Source organism: Vombatus ursinus, unplaced genomic scaffold, assembly GCF_900497805.2.
Source record: "Vombatus ursinus unplaced genomic scaffold, bare-nosed wombat genome assembly UNPS02014818.1, whole genome shotgun sequence".
NCBI classification, from domain to species: domain Eukaryota; kingdom Metazoa; phylum Chordata; class Mammalia; order Diprotodontia; family Vombatidae; genus Vombatus; species Vombatus ursinus.
Window position 1 is genome coordinate 55,698,336 of NW_020954596.1, and position 21,087 is coordinate 55,719,422.

The 21,087-nt window shown below is 38.7% G+C and overlaps 2 protein-coding genes across 2 annotated transcripts in view; both read left to right on the forward strand.

Annotated features, from left to right (window-relative positions):
• The window catches only part of GABRB1 (gamma-aminobutyric acid type A receptor beta1 subunit), a 433,636-nt gene that overhangs the window by 19,981 nt on the left and 392,568 nt on the right, over nt 1–21,087 (forward strand). The gene's annotated exons all lie outside the window — the stretch shown is intronic.
• On the forward strand, nt 17,773–18,418 carry LOC114023556 (E3 ubiquitin-protein ligase PPP1R11-like). Its single transcript, XM_027836255.1, has 3 exons — nt 17,773–17,841; nt 17,905–18,216; nt 18,335–18,418. The coding sequence occupies exons 1-3, from the start codon at nt 17,773–17,775 to the stop codon at nt 18,416–18,418; spliced, it is 465 nt and encodes a 154-aa protein (XP_027692056.1).

A 21,087-nucleotide genomic window follows, 5' to 3' on the forward strand; every position in this document is an offset into this window, starting at 1 on the left:
AAATATGCCCAGTTCATTTAATGGATTTTCAAATAGGATAGACTGGACACCATTCAGCCTTCTACTTGTTCTCATCTTGATGTCCTTCCGAAAAATGTAGTGCCCTAATCAGAACAAAACAGCTTAAGGTGAGGACTGATAAGAGAAGAATCCAGTGGGACTATTCCTAAAATCAATGCTACAAATAAAATTATTAACCTTTGGTTTGCCATACCCTACTGTTGACATACTGAACTTACAATTTGCAAAAAAACAAAAACAAAAACAAATCCTTTTCAGTTGAATCTGTCTAACCATGGTTGTGTAAGCTGACTAAACCAAATGTGACATAAACTGGTACATAGCAGTAACCTGCATGAATTTATATCACTGTACCTTGTATAGTTGCAAAGAGAAGAAACTATGCAGTCAATCAAAATGCAAGAGTTTTTGTTTTTCTTTTTTGGTTTGTTTTTGGATTATGCACAGGGCAGACCTTACCTATACATAAGTAAGGCAACTGTCTATGTATACTACATGACTTCAGGACTGCAGAGAAGGTCATCCTAACTTCACATACCTTCCCTGACCCTGCCTGAGATTTTACCATTACAATTCATACTCTTCCATTTAAGACATTGTTTTCTCTTTGCATGTAACTACCCCTGGAAAGTGTAATAAGTTTAACTGTTATTTAGTTAGTGCTCATGTGATTCAAGGCTTTGGTAAAAGGTTTTCATAGAGAAAAGAAAAGGTAAATATTTTAGATGCTGTATTGAAAAGATCCACTCCCCATGGCCTGCCCACCTACCCAAATCCCTGTATAGAAGCTGCTAGGTGTTTCTGACCTTCTGTTTTCATTGTGTATAGGTTACACTTAAAACTCCATGCCTGAAACCTACAGATCTGATCCATTTTTGTAGGAAAGTAATAATTCCTTGCTTTCTTCTCTTTGCCTTCTAATATGCTGTACAGGGAAGGCTAAGCAGTCTTCTTTTTAATCCAGTTAAATGTGTATGTGTGTATGTGGGTGTGTGTGTGTGCATACATACATATATACACATACACACATTATGTATGCATAGTATATATATATTTATATACAAACACATACACATATATGTATATGTAAGGATACATAGAAATATACATATATTTCTATATATCTTGTTTCCCTTGTAATTCTATACATGTTATTTTATTCATTAAAAAACATTATTATAAGAAAGAGTACATTAGATTCACCAAACTGCCAAAGACTGGCAGACTACCATAATACAAAAAAGATTAAGAACTCTGGATAGAATGAAATTCCTCAATTCAGAAATGTGGAGAGAAAGGCAAAGACAAACACTGATCAACCACTTCCATTCAAGTCAAGTCACTTGCTGGTCCCTATTCCTAGCCCTCAGCTCCTTCCTCTGATGTTTACAGGAAATATCTTACATTCTTTATTCCATGCTTTTAGGGCTCTGAAGGTTAGAAGTCCCTCTCTCCACTCTCATTTCACAGGATAAGTCAGTTTTAGGTCAAAAGGGTTGGGAAACTGTCCACACAATCCAACCACAGAGATCACTATTTTTCTGGCTATAGCCAAATGAGGGAGGCAGCAGGGTGGTTCAGTGGATAGAGCACTGGTCCTGGAGTCAGGAAGACCTGAGTTCAAATCTGGTCTCAGTCACTTAGCTAGCTGTGTGACCCTAGGCAAGTCACTTAACTTCTGTTTGCCTTAATCTACTGGAAAATGAAATGGCAAACCACTCCAGTATCTTTACCAAGAAACTCCATGGACAGAACTGCCATGTTATGGTTCACAGACTAATGAAGAGTAAGATATGACTGTACTAAAACAACAACAACCACCCAAATGAGGGAGCGAGCCATTCTGTCTCCCATTCTCAACAGTTTGATGATAACTTTGTATCAGTTGATAAGTAATGCTATTACCAAGGATAGCTGAGTAGGCAGACAAATGCTGAACAAAGAAGAATAATATAAAACAAAGCTGACAAGTATAGCTATATTATAGCTAAAATACTGCTTTCTCCATGATTTCTACTCAGATTCCCCCAGACAGAAGCAATTCCTATTCATAGTATTTTGTCTTTATGCAATGACATTTATCACTTTCTGCCTCATGTAATGGTTATTTTGTTTATTTATTTATTTACTTATTTATTTATTGGTTTATTTATTTAATTATTTATTTGTGAGGCGATTGGGGTTAAGTGACTTGCCCAGGGTCAAACAGCAAGTCAGTGTCAAGTGTCTGTTTGGAGACCAGATTTGAACTCAGGTCCTCCTGACTCCAAAGGCTGGTGCTCTATCCACTGCGCCACCTAGCTGCCCCAGTAATAGTTAAAGATATGTATAAATATGTATATGTATATGTATATGTAAAATATACATCTTATTTCTTCCATGAAGTTGTAACCTCCTTGCAGACAAGTCTTATTCATCTTTTTCTTTCCCACAATACAAAAGAGTGTTGCGAATGTGGAAGGCACAGAGTAAATGTTTATTGAATTGGATTGAATTGAATATAGTATATTCTGGGTGGGTAGGGGGGAATCAATTACTTAAAGAAAGTGCTGACAATACTTGGTAATAATGGTGCCCTTTTTTCCAGATTCCATGGAAATGATCATTGCCTAGTACATTGTGCCATAAAAGCACTTCACTAAGAAGGATAAATTATTTTCTATCACCTATTTATGTATTGCTCCTCCCCCATATGCACACATACCCAGACAACACATTATCAGTATCTGTGTAGTGTCTCTATTAACTCTGTCCAGGTTATTTCTGTATACTTTCTCAACTCTTCAAAATGATTTTGGATCCTAACTTGAACCTATGTGTTATTACCTCCATTTAATGTCATCCAAAAATTTGATGAGCATACTTCTCTAATACAGAGTGGCACAGGTATAAGCGATTCAAAATTATGGATAATACAAGTATAATCCCAGTTTTTGGAATCTTTTTAAAATTACATTTGAGGGTCATAGTATTATATTTCAAAATTCATTTATTTTAGTGAATCCATGGTTTCATTGATGTGAGTTTTCTTTCCTTACACATAGAATACAATATCCTAAGCATGTGAAACTCTTGGAAGTGGTTTCACCAAAGTACTATGGATATCCCTCTAACACTTTTAACATTATGTTTGTACCAGTACTCACTATATGATTGAACATCTACATGTTTTTATCATATATTTGCTGGATTATATTGTTATGCAACTTCATGCATGTAAGTCCTCTTTGGTAATATTCCTCCTAACCACACTATACACTTTTCCATTGCCCAATTTTGATTCATTGGAGATAATGTTGTTCTATGATTCACAACCATTTGATATTACCAGAAGAACACTAGTATTAAAAAGATGGGATTTTTCTTCAGAGAACAGTTTGAGATCATCAAAAAGACTGTAAAGTTTCCCAAATGCTTTTTTTAAAAAATAATCAAAAAACAATAAACACAGTGGGATTTTATATTCTTTGTACTTTTCATTCAATTATGTAAGTATAATTGTGTGGTCTATTGCAGAAAATCATTTGTTCAAAGCCTATTTCTTTCTTATATAGTCATTAAAGATTCCTTCAACCAAATATGAATAATACTCAGCTCTTATCGAGATAGAAAGTAGATGTATGGATCAGTGGTGAATTGCCATTTTAGGTAGTATGATTGTTATTTTTTTTCTAACTATTCCGTATCTTCCTCTTTTCATATCTTTGGAGGTCTGACCCCTCAATGACTTCAAAATTATGTCACTTCTACCACAGACTCACATTTTTATTTGATTTGGTCCAGATATTCTTTTTATTATCATCTTCTTTAGTGTCATTTCCAATTCCTTATAAAGCACATCAGAAGCTGATATGTCAGAATTCAGATGTGGTGGTTCCACTGTCATAGATGGTTTAAAAAATTTAATAAAAATGACATATTTGTTCCATGTTTTTATCTTTTTTGTTGTTCTTTTTCAAGTTGCATTTTGAGATGCTGTTAGGATGATTTGGCTTCTTGTTGTTGTTCAGTCATTTAGTTGTATCCGACTCTTTGTGAGCCTATGTACCATAGCATGTCAGGCCCTTCTCTCCCCCCAATACCTCTCAAAGTCTGTCCAAGTTCACTTCATTATTTCCAAGACAATATCTATCCATCTCCTCTTCTGCCATCCCCTTTTTCCTGTTGCTTTCAATCTTTCTCAACATTAGGATCTTCTCCAATGTGTCCTCTCTTCTCAGTATGTGGCCAAAGTATTTAGAGTATTTAAGCTTCAGCTTCAGTATGTGACATTCCAATGAATAGCCTGAATTAATTTCTTTAAGTGTTGATTGATTTGATCTCCTTGCTGTCCAAGGGACTCTCTAAAGTCTTCTCCAGCACCACAATTCCAAAGCATCAATTCTGTGGCTCTCAGCTTTCTTTATAGTCCAACTCTCACAGCCATATCTTGCTACTGGAAAAACCATAGCTTTGACTATACAGACCGTTATTAGCAAGGTGATGTCTCTGCTTTTTAGTATGCTGTCCAGATTTACCATAGCTTTCTTTCAAAGGAGCAAATCTGTTTTTTATTTCATGGTTACAGTTGCCATCTGTAGTGAGCTTTCGGCCCAAGAATATAAAATATGATGCTGCTTTCATTTCTTTTCCCTCTGTTTGCCAGGAAGTGATGAGACCAGATGCCATCATCTTAGTTTTTTTTTTTTTTTAATGGTAAGCTTCAAGTCAGCTTTTATACTCTTCTCTTTCACCCTCATCAAGATGCTTCTTAATTCTTCACTTTCTGCCATCAGAATGGTATTGTCTGCATTTCTGAGATTGTTGACACTTCTCCCAGCACCCTTACTTCTGGCTTTCAATTCATCCCTTTCTCCTTTACCTTTTCCCTTTCCTTCTTTCCCTAGCTATTTGTAAAGCCTCTTCAGATAGCCATTTTGCTTTCTTGCTTTTCTTTTTCTTTGGAATGTTTTTTTGTTGCTGCTTCCTGTACAACATTGCAAACCTCTGTTCCTAGTTCTTCAGGCACTCTACCTAGCAAATAGAATCCCTTAAATCTATTTGTCACCTTCACTTTATATTCAAATTCATAAGGAATGTCATTTAGTCCATACCTATAAGGTCTGATGGTTCTTTCCTACTTTCTTCCATTTAATTATGATTTTTGCAATAAGAAGCTCATGATCTGAAGCACAGTCAGCTCCAGGTCCTGTTTTAACTGACTATATAGAGCTTCTTCACCCTTAGCTGCAAAGTGTATAATCAATATGATTTCTATATTGACCACATGGTGATGTTCACTTGTAGAATTGCCTTTTGGATTGTGGAAAAAGGGTGTTTGCTATGTGTGAAAAGTGAGTTATCTTGATAAAAATCTATTAGTCTCTGTCCTGCTTTATTTTGTACTCCAATGCCAAACTTTGCTGTTATCTCAATTATCTTTTATGTCCTACTTTAGCATTCTAATCCCCTATGATAAATGTAACATCATTTTTGGTGTTATTTTTAGAAGATGTAGGTCTTCATAGAACTGATCAGCTTTGGCCTCTTCAATATCAGTGTTTGAAGCATAGACTTGTTGAACAGTTTGTCTTAGATTCAAACAGATATCATTATGTCATTTTTGAGATTATATGTGAGTACTGCTTTTCTCACCCTTTTATTGACTATGAGGGCTACTCTATTTCTTCTAAGGGATTCTTGCCCACAGTGTATATGTAATGATTACTTGAATTAAATTCACCCTTTTCCATCCATTTAAATTTACTGACACCCAAGATGTTAGCGCTTAATCTTTCTATATCCTGTCTGATCACATCCAGCTACCTTAGTTCATAGGTCTTACATTCTAGGTTTCTATGCAATATTGATCTCGGCAGCATTGGACTTTCCTCTCATCACCAAGGCACGTCTGCAGCTGAGCTTCCTTTCAGCTTTGGCCCAGCCACATCATTAGTACTAGAGCTACTTGTAGTTGTCCTCCACTCTTCCCAAGCAGTGTATTGGACACTTTCCAACCTGAGAACATCATCTTTGGATGTCACCTCTTTAATCGTTTTAATACTGTCCGTAGGGTTTTCTTGGCAAAGATACTGGAATGGTTTGCCATTTCCTTTCCCTTTTGTCACAACTCTCCACTATGACCTGTCCATCTTGGGTAACTCTGCATAACATAGCTCATAGCTGAATTGAGCCATGCAAGCTGCTCTGCCACAACAAGGCTGTGATCCAGTAGGGGTGATTTGGCTTAATTATGTCTAATGTCAAGCTTTCTGCAGTCTAGTCTTTTTTTTTCTTTCACTGCTTTTAGTGATTCTATGACTTTGTGCTGCAGGTAATTTTGTAAACTTCTCCTGGGTAGAATTTGCAGATAAAATTTTAATCTAAATTAGCATTTCATCCTTGGCCACCATGCCTCTGCTTGAAGAGATGATTAAGTATATAGTATCATAGTATCATAGATTCAGAGGTAGAATGAACCTTAGAGGACGTTGAGTCCAATCTCTTCATTTTACTGATGAGGAAACTGAAGCTTAAAGAGGTTATGTGACTTTCCCTGTGGTATCACATAGCTAGTAGGTATCTGAGGTTGGATTTGAACCTAGATATTCTTCATTTCAAGTCCAGTGCTCTATTCAGTCTGGCCTATTGCTCCACGTAAACTTTTTTTAATATGAAACACTTGCTGGGTTCTTCTTGAAGCTTTATTGTAGCATTTAATTTACATTGATTACATTTCTCCAAGGAAAGCTGATGATACATGCCAATGTTCTTTCCTTTATGCATTTAAGTTTTTTTTCAGCATCAATAAATCATTTGAATAGATCAGGCTAAAGTAATTATATGGTATATCTCATCTTTATCATTTCTTCTAATAAGGTGTTGATTTTGATCAGAATGCTTAATATCTGAAGATCTGAAGCTCTTTTCCAGTAGGCAAGCAACTAAGTGGTTAATTTTTTGGCAATGAAATAAATAAAAATGTAAAATGGTTACAAATCCTGTGAAATTTATCACATAAGAAAATAGTGAAGCTATGCAGTGAGAACTTAAGAGGAATTAGAAACCTTATAATTTCCTCTCTCATTCTTCCTTACTCTACTCTTGCTTCCCATATTATCATTAAAGCAACACCAGTTTTATTCAAAGAGTAGATATAATTTTGGGTGGCAGGCTAGGGGAGGGGGATTCTTGCCCCACTTTTCATTGACACCCATGATATAGTCTTAAAACAGAGGGTAGTTTGTTTGATCTGGTTTAGGACTAAAATCTATGGAGATCTGAAGCCTACTGGGTCTTTTTTCAGCTGAAGAGACTCCTGGTCAATGGAAAGAAAGAATTATTCTCTATTACAGGATCATCTATTTGTGTTATACCACAAAAAGAAAAGCATCAGTGCACCAAAATTTAAAGAGGGGAAATGGTAGGGGGGGGTTGGTTTATACCGCAAAAGAACTCACTTTTGAGTATGAAAAAGCAGGAAAACACATTTTCCAGGAATACTAGAAAGAATGTAGCTCTTCATATTTTCCCAATGAATACTGAAAAAGAAATCTAGCAGTAATATGTAAAGGTCAGATCATTTTATCACTGTCATTTCAGAACTGGTAAATTGCATTACGAAATACAGATGGCATCTGGAGGTTAAAATAGCAAGTTATTATTACCAAAAAGCCTTATAGGAGATAGATTGTTTGCTTTTTGTCTTGTTGAAGAACGAATGTTAAAGGGATATGACTCCTATTTTCCCCTCAGTAATGCATTAAAAGTATTAAATCAATAACAACAAGAATGGAAAAGAATAAAACTAAATTAATAAAAAAAGATAGTCTTAGAATATTGATTAAGGGAAAACAAGTCATTTAAAAGAAAATGTTCCATCTATATTGCAAAGATTCACAGGTAAGTTATCCAAAAGACTGGAAAATTCTAATGATCCTCTCATAGGTTTCCAAGACCATTCCATGTGGAACTAAATAAAAAGTCTGCATACTACTATTCTCACCCTAAAGCAGACATGAATCACTTAGTACTTGGGGGCCCTGCTCAATAGCAGGAGTCAGTTAGTGATCATAGACAGAAGATGTAGGGAACACGGAAATAATCAAGGAAGGCGAGAACAAAATGGCTTGAAACTAAGTAGAAAAGAATGAAGAGGTCAGCTTTGCAGCTGTCACTGGGAATTAATCTTATTGGAGGAAGACTGCAGTTTAGGAATTCATTGCAGGAAGGGAGACTTCTCTGCTATCTAAAGAGCTGAATGAGGTAAGGAAAGGCCTTTTACCCATCTGCACCCTGAAAAGTAGAAGCACTTCAGAGGTTTGTCTTCCTTGCTTGTTACTGCCACCTAAGGTTTTTTTGGGGGGGACCCCTCACAGGTTAGAGAGCTGACCTGAACAACTTTACAGATTGAAGACTTAGGGACACCATTTTTATGTATTAATACTACCTCAGAGGTGAGCCAGGGAAACCTCCCTTCATAGCTCTGAAGACCCCAAGCTTAGAGATGCTCTTTCATTTAAAAGATATTAATACTGCTTCAGTGACCCGAGAATAGCAGCCAGAAGTGACATGGCTTTGCTCAGCAAGAAAGCAAAGACTCAGAAGAATAGCTGTGCCCAGCAAGTGCCAAGTGTTATAAACTGTTCCTTAAGGAGATCAAGGACATCAATGCTTTTACATTCTAGATTTCTGAACTGTCCTTGGGCACATGGGTTTCCTACTCATAGAAGCAATTAGGTGGCATACTGGATAACATGCTGGGCCTGACGTTGAAACAAACAAACAAACAAAAATCCTGAATTCAATTCTGGCTTCAGACACTTACTGGCTGTACCACCCTGGGTGAGTCACCTAATCTCTGTTTGTCTTAGTTTCCTCATCAATAAAATGGGGAAAATAATATTAGGGGATAACAATAACACTTATGTTCCAGGTTTGTTGTGAGGATACATAGTAGGCACTTTACAAAATCTCATTTCCTTCCTCTCTTCCTCAAAGCCAAGTTTCTGTAAGTTTGTGCTCGTTCTCCCCCATGGAAACTTTGCTCATTGGTGCGAAAATGAGACCCATGTTTATGGTTGGACTGTTCAGTTTTATGATTGTTCTTGTGTTTGCTTTCTTGTTTTAAGAGTTAATTGTGCCATTGTTACTGATTTATTTAAATAGGAAGTATACTCATGGTGGCTCAGGATCTAGAGTTGTAAGTATTAGATATTTAGCTCCCCCACCATAGTGTTACCCCTAATACCCTCAGGGTAAGTCATAGGTCATGTGGACACAACCTTCAGGAAACCACCAGCTCCCATCCTGACTTGCCAGCATATATGCAAGTTGAAGTGAGCAAGCCAGTCCAGAGAGATCTTTGAGAGAAGAAATGTCATGCTATGCCCATAGTATACAAAACTTCAGGTGTCAGGAATTAAAACAACAAACCCTACCTCTTCCCCTCTTCCCCTCTTCCCCACACAGAAACCATATATAGGAAAGGAGTGCAGAGGGCACAAAAAGCCAGGGTATCCTGAAAAATACTAGGTTAGGGTGCCTGTCATTTTTTTCCTCTTCCCATTTTCTACTATGCTTCCATCTGTGTTCTTCAACAAAACATCATTTGAGTGTGCGGGTTGGAATATCAGATTGTTAAGGAATATTAAAGATATATAAACCCATGGGAAGATGTAAGAATTCATCAGAGCCAGACACACATATAGAATCATGCACAGACAAATGGAAAATCATTTTCAGACACTTCCATATACAGAAAGACACATAGCTACCCTGCACATAGACCCAGAGAGCCAGTATTGTGTAGTAGAAAGAGCCCTGGACTTGAAATTGGGGAAATCCTCATTTGTATCCTCTCAGGCTCACACTAGTTGTGTGACCCATGGAAAGTCAATTAACCTCTCTGTCCTCAGTTTCCTCAACTGTAAAATAAAAGAATTGGATTCCATGACTTATAAGGTCCCTTCTAGCTCTAAATCTGTGATCCTGTAAACCTTGTTAGTGATACCCACATAAGGCAAAGATCAGTATTCTGGGCCGAGTAGGCATGTGATCATAAAAAAGGAAAGTGGTTGGAGACAGTTGTTGGGGGAACAAGAGGAGTAACGTGGTATCCTAGGTTGAAGGTCCCAGTAAAGAGAAGAAACAAAAATTTTGGGAGGAAATGGAAAGTAAAGATTTTTGTGGGTTAGAATTTCAGAGTGAAACTACAGCCCTAAAATCAACATTGTGTAGCTCTTCCAGTACATTTTTTGATATGTTTCATATTTTTTCACTGAAGAATAAAACTTTTTAAATTCTAAAACCCCATGTAAATGTAAGTTATTATTTTGTATAAATTTTAGTATTGCCTATCCATTTAGACTGTAAGCTCCTTGAGGAGAGGGAACATATCTTATGTTTCTCATGTGTCCTAGTACAATGATGGCCATGATAATTAATTATTTTTTGTTTATGAGCATCTGCCCTATTAATGATAACATTGGCAGTATTTTGAACCTTGTTAGGTTAATAAAGAGGATATTAACAAATCGGTGAATTTTTTTAATAGAAATGTAAGTTCCTTGAAGACAGGAGTTGTTTTTGGAGTTTGTTATCTTAAGTAGCCCTAGCACTCAGTACAGTTCTTTGAACAAGATAGGTATTTAATAAATGTTTTTTGAATTATTAAATTGCACTTTTCATATGCCACTATGGTGCAACAATCTCTCTCATCTCTCCTTTTAAGCAGCAGTTGTTTTTCTTGTAGTAATGAGTTTTTGCATAGAACAGTCAAGTTGTGGCAATGAAGCCAAATACGTGGCTTCATTTTTTGGCTTCATTTACTAAGCAGACAAATTATTTCTGTTCTCGTCTCTAAGAGACTTTGTAGATTATCTAGTTCAACCCCATCATTTTGGAGAAACAGGCCTAGAGTGATCTCTGGATTTCCACGTGATCATGGAAATACACAGCAAGACTGAAAATCAAGTCCGTGTCCTCTGACTCCAAACTCACCTTTCCCTAGTGCCATAGCCCAGGGCGGACATCTTCCAAAATGGTCAGAAGGACTGACTGGTGAGTGTGGAAGTCTGACCGAAATGTACATCTGGTAGCCTCCTCGATGATCCCCACAAAGCAAGAGAAGGCTCAAATAAGGCAGGTGAGACTCTGATTGCCTCTAAATGAGCTACTCAAATTGTTTTCATGTGGGAAAAAGAAGACACTTTAAAAGGATATAATGCTTTGTATGCTGTAGTATACTGATGGTTTGGAAGGATTTCAGAATATTCAGGGAAGCAAGATTAACCTCAAAGAAAAAAAATTAATTGTTTCAGATTGCCAGATTTAATTATAGGTTTTTTAAAAAGTGCTCAATTAATGTAGCTATCCGGTGAGCTGAGAATGAAGGAGCCCAGTAGTGAGTTTTTTAATTCCTTGGATAGGTATAGGCCTTCCAGTTGCAGGCAAGCCAATGCCATTGAAATGGCCATGTGTAGTGTCTAAATATTATTCTAAACATTGGGTTCTGCAAGTTGAGTGAGCTTTTTTCCCTGAGATATTAACTTAAACAGATTCTACCATAGTGGGAAGGAGTGCTGAAGAGGGAGAGAAGGTGAGCCAAACTGCAAAAACAGAACAGGCCTATTTTACCAACAATTTGAAACTATCCTTTGCAACAGGTTATTGAAAAACCATTGTATAAGGGGGCATCTCAAGACAGAATTGTAAGGTTAGCCCCGCAAAAGACCTAGATGCCCCTTTCTGTGTTCCTTTTACCCTCAATAGTACACCAAAATTCAGAAACCCCAAGTCCTCAGGCTATCTCACCTCTCCTTCAATTCAAAAGTATTCTCAGAGAAAATGTGATTACACTCTCTTGTACCAAGGTGTAAGTGACTCTTTACTTAGGGCTATTTGCATTTTAACAGACTCCATACCCTTAATCCTTAAGGAGGCAAGTAAGTCTTCAGTGAACCTGGGGAGAAATATGTTTTTGGATGGAGGACCTGACTCTCACCTCAAAAATCATCCCTGGAAGGTGGCCAGCTATTTCAAAAGCCAACTTTCACTGAAGGCAATGACTTCATTCCCTTTGCTGCTTGGGGTCATCACTAGTCTTCAAGAAAATTAACTTAGGTAGAGGAGGGAATATATCTAAAGCACCAGAAACAATGATAAGGTTTTAACAACCCTCCTTTCAAGGTGTGGCTAAAAGCATCTTCTTTCTTCTTAGGGAGGGAAGATTAAGTTGGAGGCTTTTGTTTGAATCCTTTTGGTGCCACAAAAGCATTTCACCAGGCAGTAGTGCCCATAAGTTTTTAGGGAAGTATTTTGTTTTCCTAGTTTCTATATTATCTATGTATGCCTACAGTGTCAATTCTATAAGAGACTGTATTACTAACTTCATTTGAGTTAATGTTGTTAATATGTTGTTACTTTCAATTGCTAATAATGGCTTATATTTATTTGGAACTTTACAATCATAAAGTTCTTTTTACATATTATGTCAGTTGAACTTTCCACCAATCCGGTGAGGAAGATTGTGAATTATGCCCATCTTCTAGATAGGGAAATCAAGGCTCAGAGAATGGAGTCAGTCAGTAAACATTTATTAAGCACTGGAGGCAGCTAGATGGCTCAGTAGATAGAAAGTTGGGCCTGGAGTCACAAGCTGTGTGACTTTAAGCAAGTCATTTAATCTCTATTTGCTTTAATCCACTGAAGAAGGAAATGGCAAACCTCATAAGGGTAGCTAAGAATCACACACAATTGAACAGCAATAATAAATGTGCCACACACTGCTAAGAACTGGGGTAACAAAAAGAGTCCCTACTCTCCCAAAGTATGGGCTAATAATGGCAGGGTCAGGTATCAGACCTCTGTCTCCTAATTCCAGATCCTGCATTCTCTTGAACATTGTGTGGTTGTGTTGTGGTTTGTCCTTTCTTCTCCAAGAGAACCACAACAGCTAGAAGATGATGCCATGACTTTCAAGTGAATTGGATTTAAGTGAAGGAGGGCTGTACAAAGTCACCAGCCTCACTTTCCCATAAATAATGATCATAAACAATTTCACATGAGACCTGTAATCTGTGATGTAGAAGTTCACTCAGGTGATACAGACTACATAACCCATCAATGCCTACTTTACCAGTGTAACTCCCATAATTTCACCAGAAAACATCCACCAAATGTACTGCATCTGCCACTGCAAGAGGCTGGCCATCAGTTAACCTTCACTCTCTCCCATATGACTAACTGATTTTTTAAATTAGTCATCTCTTTGATGTCATCTTTCAAAATCAGCTTTCTCATATCCACCATGTACCTCTACACTGCCCTTTGTGAGACATTCAGCTTTAACTCTTTAAAGATTAAAGTGTGCCATGACTCATGGTTATACAATGTCACCAAAAAAATATTAGTATTCAAAAGGGAGGATAAGAAGACAAGATTAACATCAAGGTTGTGAACCTGTGTGACTGGAAGGGTGGTAGTCCCCTTGATAGAAACAGGAAAGTCCAGCAGAGAAGTAATTTGGCAGGGGTAGGAGAGAAAGAATGAGTTGTGCATTAGTAATGTTGAGTTTGACATACTTATAGGGCATTTGTTTGAAATATCCAATAGGTAGTTGGAAATGTATAATTAGAACTTAGGAGAGATGTGTATGTAGATTTGGGAGTCATTTGTATGGAGATAATAATTAGATCCATGGGAGCTGATGAAGTTACCAAATAGCATGTAGAGGGAGAATAAAAGAACCCAGGGCAGACAACGAAAGAGAACTCAAGGGAGACAAAGCAACAGATCAACAGAATAAGATTATTTTGTAAATGGGATTGAGAAAACAAAACATGGCACAATGTACCAAAGGCTCAGTAAACTGAAGTCAAAGGGATATAGTCATCCAGGGAACTCCAAGGTCATAGGTACATGTACATTGATAACCCAGGAAGATGCTGACTCATTTTCAATACTTTGAAGAGCTAAAAGTCAAGGAAGGAAATACTACAAATCCCATAACTACTAAAAAAAAAAAAAACTCATAGGCAGAGAGGAACTCACAGGATTTCCAAGACACAGTCCCAAACTCAGAACTCTTATTCAGAATTCCTTTCCAAGTCAAGGGGAAAAAGGACCTCGAAAGAAGACTCATGCTTCACAGAATATTTCTATCACTTATTCAACTTTAGCTCTGGTGAGAAAAAAACTTTCCACTATTCTGACACAAATTATTTTCTCTTAAATTATCAGATATATTCCTGAGCTTGTGTGTCACATGATCCCTTAAAAAAAAAAAACCCTGTTTAAGAAACACTTCCCCAGGGTTTTGAAGTTTTACCTAAAACAAAGGATTAAATATGACAATGGCACAGAAAAGGAAGAACTACCAAGTAAGAGCCTATATGGGCCACTGAAGCATATCTGGTGCGTATGCTGAAATTGGCATCTTCTATCTGATCAGATTTTTGGAAGAGTTTTGTTTTTTTAAAGAAGAGCTTATGTGAAGTAGGAACAACTAAGTCTGTTTTCATATCAAAGTTGAAAGAGCAGGACCCTCAGTCCCACAGTGATGAGGTTCTTTAAGGAAAACAATTTGTATTTTTCCCTCTTCTTTTATATATCACACAATATAGTTTAACTATGTAAAGATGTTTTTTCTAACTCTGTTAACTGAAGTACTACATTTCATCATCCTCCCATCTCCTAATGGTGGCATGGTTAACTTCTAAAAGGTTATGCAAACAAAACACGTGATATGACTATCTTACCAAAATGCGATGGCTTTAAGTACAGGTCTAGCAAGGAACTCTGAGTCATCCATCCAAGGCCTAATCTTAAGGTTTGAAAGACTCTTTACCAGGAATTTGGTCACCAGGTAATAAATATTCTGTCCACAGAAACTAATGAAACTGTCTACAAAGGACATAAAATTATGATTATAGATTTAAAATTGGAAGGCACAATAGAGATCATCTAATCCAATTCTCTCATCTTAGAGATGAGGAAAAGGAGGCCCATAGAAGGGACATGACTTGCCCAAGGTCATAAAGGTATTAAGTGCAGAGCCAGGATGTAACCCCAGCTCCTCTTATGGTGAGAGAGATTGTGATTTGCATCAGTGAAGAGAGTATCCATACTGATATTATAAAATTTTTGAATAATAATAGCTTGCATTTATATAGAGCTTTGAGGTTTGCAAAGTGCTTTCCTCATTTGATCCTTACAAGAACCCTAACAGGAATTGCTATTATTTTCTACATTCTAGTGATGGAGAAACTGAGAATGACTTAGGCTAAATGAATTACCTTGGGTCACAATGAGTAAGTGTCAGAGGCAGGATCTGAACTCATATCCTAGGGAAAGGGATGGTCCACAGCTCCAAATGCTACAAAGAAGTAACAATGAAAAAAAAAGATGAGGACTAAGAAAAGGTCATTGGATTCAAGAAATACATACTTGGCAACTTTGGAGAGAGTAGTTTCATTAAAATGTTGGGGTCAGAAGAAAGAGTGAAAAGGGCTTAAAGGTGGCAGAAGGTAAAGAAGTAGAGGAATTTTGGAGGAATTTTTTTTGTGAAAGGAAAGGGGGAAGCATTTTATAAACCTTAAAGCACCATAGAAACATGAGCTCTTCTCCTTATTAACGTCAAGTGTATACTCCGGACTTGTCAGGAATTGCTTGCTTGAGGGTTGTAGGCCCCACACTAGCCTTTATCTGTGCCTTCCAGCACTACAACTGGGTCCACTCAGATGGACTTTGAGTTATCAGTTACAACCCAAGAAAGAGATCTAGGAGTCATTTAGACTATTCTCTGAGGATTGTAGTTTAATGTACTATTGCAAATGATTAAGTCAACAAAATAGTGCACATGCTTATGAAGGGTGTTGGAAAGGAAAACAGAAATGAAATTTTGACAATGATGAATGATGAAGTACTTGGCTGCCAGAGAAGAGCAACTAAAATTATCAAAGAAGAAAATGGATGTATGGAACTATAGTGGACCAAAGAGAGCATAACTTTTCAATTTAGAAAGAAAATTATGGAGAGGGGATAATGAGCATACCTGATAAAATCATGAAGACTATGGACAGTGTAACAATCTGTCAGCAAATCCAGGAAGACTAGAACTATGGCTCACCTTTTGGGGTTTTAAGGCTGTTTGAAGACAAAAGAAGACAGAAGGAAGTAATGACTCAGTGAATAATAAGCTTATGAAACATCAGCCCAAGAAATAATACAGGAATAGGGATTAAACCTGTGATTTCATTAATATAGCTTCTGAATGAAGAAACTGACTCTTCTCATGCAAGTCAGCACCTTCTTGGTAATTTCTAGTTTAGAGAGCTGTGTAGAGCACCAACAGGCTAAGGAGTTTGCTTAGAGTTACACAGCTACTGTATGTCAGGGGTTATCAACTACACTATTCTGCTTCCCTGGTAATATAGGATGGAAATATAAATAGGTTCAAAATGGCTACGTTAAATTCAAACAAAATAAATTTATGCCAGGTTATTGCTGAAGGTATCTGTCCTTCATTCTCAAAGAGGACTACGACTTTAGGAAGGAGATGTCATGATTTGCAAGTGAATTGGATTTAGGTGAGGCAGGACTATGCAAAGACACCAGTCTCCTCCAGAGCCACCTTGGTTCAGTGGTGAGATACAGATCAGGACTACTGCAGATACCAGGATGCGGTGAGAGGTCTTGGTCTTTTTAAGCTAAGGTCTTTCCCTATCTCAGTTTATCTGAGGCAATGCACATTCAGTGATTAAGATTAGGTTAAAAATGAGGCAAAGAATGGCCTCTTTTATGTAGTCAAAAGAAAAGGGAAGAAAAAAAAATCAATCTGGGAGGGGAAGACCCTCAGGGTTTCTGGCCAAAACAGAAATAAGTGCTATTTACTCTCACCTGCAGAGCCATCAGAATCCAAACAATGACCAAGTGAGGCTTGGGCTGGGACCTATTGTTGGACAATCAATAAGAGCCAGAATGATTTGGGTTTAAGGCATGGTCCACTAGGTTATTAAAAGAAACTGAAGATGTTAAGGAGTATATCCCTAGTCTCCTGAGGTTGTTCCTATTTATGACAACCCATTATATATTCTTTGGCATAACTACCAGAGACAAAATACTGGATTAGATGGACCCATGAGACCTACCATTTTAAGTATTTTCTGTAAGTACTTATATTTCATTGATGCTGTACTAAAGGAAGTTCACAGACAGCAGTCTGTGCCCTTAAGGAATTCATAAGACACATTAATTAGCTTTTGCCACCAAATTCAAGTATGCCCGACATTGCACAGGAAATAGTACCCTTAAGGGACTTGTATTCTTAGTAATCTCTCTTTTGCCCAGGCATAATCATAAGCCTTTCAGGAAATGAAAATTAGCTCTTTATCAAGGAAAGTTTGGGAGTCCTTCATTTAGTCTTTTGGGTCTTCCTACTCATCTTTCTAGTCTCTTTCTGTTAGAACTTTCCTCAGGGCAATGGAAAAAATTAAATTTCCAATTCTAATTAGATGTTGCCTCAGCCCCGTGACGTCACTTCCTTGGGCTTCCATTTTTTTTCTCTTTTGTAAAACGAGGAGGAATACCCGGAAGCCTGGGGCCGGAAGTGGGGGTGGTGGGCTGCTTGGGTGAGGGGCGAGACCCAGGAGGAGCAACAACTGGACCCCGACTCCTACTTCCTCCGACTCCCGGAGGAGTACTCCCGAGGGAGCCAGGAAAAGGCAGATAACGGCTCGGCCCGACGTCCCGCTCCCACCCTCAGCCCCTGCCATGGCAGAGACCAAGGCCGGGCGGAAGGAGACCATCAGCGAGAGCTCGGTTACCGTGACAACCGAAGCGGTGAAGCGGAACGGGGAGAACCGAAGCGGGGAGAACCGTAGCGGGGAGAGCCGTAGCGGGGAGAGCCGTAGCGGGGAGAACCGTAGCGTCACCTTTAAACTTCGGAAGCCGAAGCCGGACAAGAAGGTGGAGTGGACTACTGACACTGTGGACAATGAGCACCTGGGCCGCCGTTCATCCAAGTGCTGTTGTATCTACAAAGAGCCTCGGGCCTTCGGCGAGAGCTCCACGGAGAGCGAAGATGAGCACGATGAAAGCTGTGGCCACACTCACTGTATTCGGGGCCACCGGAAGGGACAGCGTGGCCCCACCACCGGCCGGCCCCCAGCCGCGCTTACCCTCCTCGCTGACCCCTCCCAGGCCTCGCCTGATCCCGTCCAGCCCTGAGCTTCGCCCTCCTCTCCTCGTCCCTCCATTTGTCTGGCCTTGAATGTATCCGTCACTGTTTGGGGATTAAACCCACGGTTTGACTCTCCCCTTCCTGTGCCCCCAGTTTGCTGGAGGGAATGGGGAAGGGAGGACGCGCAAAAATCCTGGAGTCCTGACGTGGCTGCTGTTGGAGAACCCAGGCCTCTAGGTTGCTTCTGCCTTTGAGGGACCCGGGCATCTAGCTCATTCCTCTTCCCCCATACCCATCCCAGTTCTCAAGGACCTTGGTGTCCTTTACCCAAGTTTCCAGCCCCATTCCCATCCAGCCTTCTGTTCTCACTGCCAAATTCCATTTCCTGGGATCCACATCCTCTCAACTCAAGAGTGGGCTTCATTGTAAACCCAGCTTTCCATGCCAGGCCTCAGTCCCCAGCCAAGACCCAGGTGTTCTCTCCCTTTAATGGCCAATTGCCCAACCGCCAAACTATACTCTAATCTTTGCTTGAAGCACCTTCTCCAAAGTAGTATATGATCTTAATTCTTACTCACTAGCTGGAAAAGAATTCAGGTTATGTCTTACCTGTCATCAGTAGGCTGGAAAATGGTCTACCCCTTGCAAAGAGGCATACATCAGGGAGTTCTCACTCCCCATCCCTCTTCTAACTACTAAAAATGTCTTCAGAAGGGGTTGAAGAGAGAAGGGTAGTCTCTCCCAATTTCCATGTCCTTTTTAGGCCTTTTGGCAAAGGAAGCTGAAATTCTGGTTATGGGGGTTTGATTCCCTCAGTTTTCTGGTTTTCCCATTGCAAAGGCTGGGTCTGATATTGAGGGGAACCAGGGGATGGAGAGGGAGCAAAGATTTTGGTATTCCTTCCACCTACCTCACTTTCAGATAAGTCTAGAAGAGCACCACCAATTAATAGGCCCCTCCACTCATTTCCACTTGGGAGTGAGTGGTCTACTGTCTCCTATGTACTTACACTCATCTGCAGAGTTCAATCAACTCCACCTCTTCACTAAGATTTCATTTACTGCCACAGGTTCTCAAAATGAATAACCCAACATTTAAAAAAAAATTAGGGTGCTCAACCAGGTAATAGTCCCTTCCATCTCCGACTTTCAGTGATTCTTTGAATATGGCAAATGGCATATTAAATACATTCTTTCATTTAATAAGCATTTATTAAGTTCTTTCTGTTTCTGGGGCACTGTGTTAGGTGTTGAGGATCCAAAGACCCCCCCCCCCAAAAAAAAGTTTATATGTTCAAGATTAAATTCTACTGGAGGGAGGAAATGAAGGCATGAGTTCAGTAGTACCACATAATGGCAAATACCCCCAAATAAAGTAGAGCAGCACTCTCTCATACTGCAGCTGAGGACTGTCTATATCTGGCTCACCTTTAGGCCTATGAGAATGACTAGAAGGAGCCAGTTCCTTTTCCTGGGAGTAACCATAAAGAGGTGTGGACTGGTCCTATGTTAACCTTCAATTGGAGAATTAACAGGAGATCAAATCACTTTTAATAGGACAGGTCTATTCCCTCTCTGTTCAGCAAGACAATACAAATATCTACATCTAACTTGAAGTAAAATCTTTGGCTTTCATTTTCTATTGTAAAAACTCTAAAATTATCTGGAAAGACTGACCCAGAAGCATAACTAGGGTGGGACAAGCGTGACGTTGCTCCTAGGGTGCCAGAATTTAGAGGGCATTGATGACAGTTACACTCCTTCCAAAGCAAAGAAACAAATGAGCTTAGCACTTGGCAAAAATCTTAAAAATAGGAAGCTGCCAAATGGTGTATGATTTTACCACCTCCCTTCAAATGCCACTGCCAAAGGCCAAGTGATTTTCTTTTGGATATATGTCCACCCCCACCCCAATTGTATTTGTCTTTTAAAAATTTGTTTGAGGTTTATCTGCTGCTGGTTCTGGGAAGGGAGGGTTGGCATTTGTCTCAGATCCCAAAAATTCTGGCTACAGTTTTGTTGGAACTCAGTTCATAATTACAGATAACTTTCTGTGGAGGCTAAAAGCGCTTTAGGGAAAATCTGTCATGGGAAGGGTGTATGTGCATTTGACTAATAGTTCATAAAAAAAAGAAAAGGTCTCTTGGGTAGGAAGTCCATTATTGTTCTTACAAGCACCTCAGTTGTATCTGTGATCATATAGGACTGCTTTCCAAAAGCCTTCCAGTACATCTTCTATGCTAGCAGGTATCTGTCAAATGGGAGTCACAACAGCCTACTAAGAGATAAATTTCTCTGATAAGTTGTATATCAGCATACTCTGTCCTCAACTGATTAAAGCAAGCACATGGAATGCCCCTTCCTTCTGCAGAGTATTGCAAAAATGTAACAAACCCATTCAGATTATCTACTCACCAAGCAACTTGGAAGGTAAACAGCCAAGGAAAAACCTGTCTCAGTGTATCAGTGTAGCTTAGGAGAGAACATTTGATTTTACTTTCAGAAGCGTTAAATTCTAGTCTTCATAGAATTAGCTTCATCTTGTAGATTTCTCTTGCAATAAATGTAGTCTGTATGCCCAATCAGAAAAAATACCAAGATATTGATGAGCTAATCCCCAGAGAGACATTCTGTGGGGCTGAAAATCCTAGTGATAATCAGTTATTGTAATAAAACAAATAGAATAATATGTTCTGTGTAGGCATCCAAAATGATGCCTATTACCACCTATTTCCCAATAGAATAATGTTAGAACAGGAATTATTAGGTTGTGGTCCAGAGACCCCCAAGGAGTCAGTGGATGGATTTCAAAGGGTCTGTGAATGTGAATGAAAAAAAAATACATCTTTATTTTTACTATCCTTTGTTTTCCTTTGTAATTCTATGTACTTATTTTATACATTGAAC

Bases quoted from the DNA above. Each gene is read 5' to 3' on its own strand.
- LOC114023556 (XM_027836255.1), top strand. From the start codon at position 17,773: ATGGCAGAGACCAAGGCCGGGCGGAAGGAGACCATCAGCGAGAGCTCG. The intron at 17,842-17,904 runs GTGAAGCGGAAC...CGTAGCGGGGAG, and splicing joins TTACCGTGACAACCGAAGCG to AGCCGTAGCGGGGAGAACCG. The intron at 18,217-18,334 runs GTCCAGCCCTGA...CTGTGCCCCCAG, and splicing joins CCCAGGCCTCGCCTGATCCC to TTTGCTGGAGGGAATGGGGA.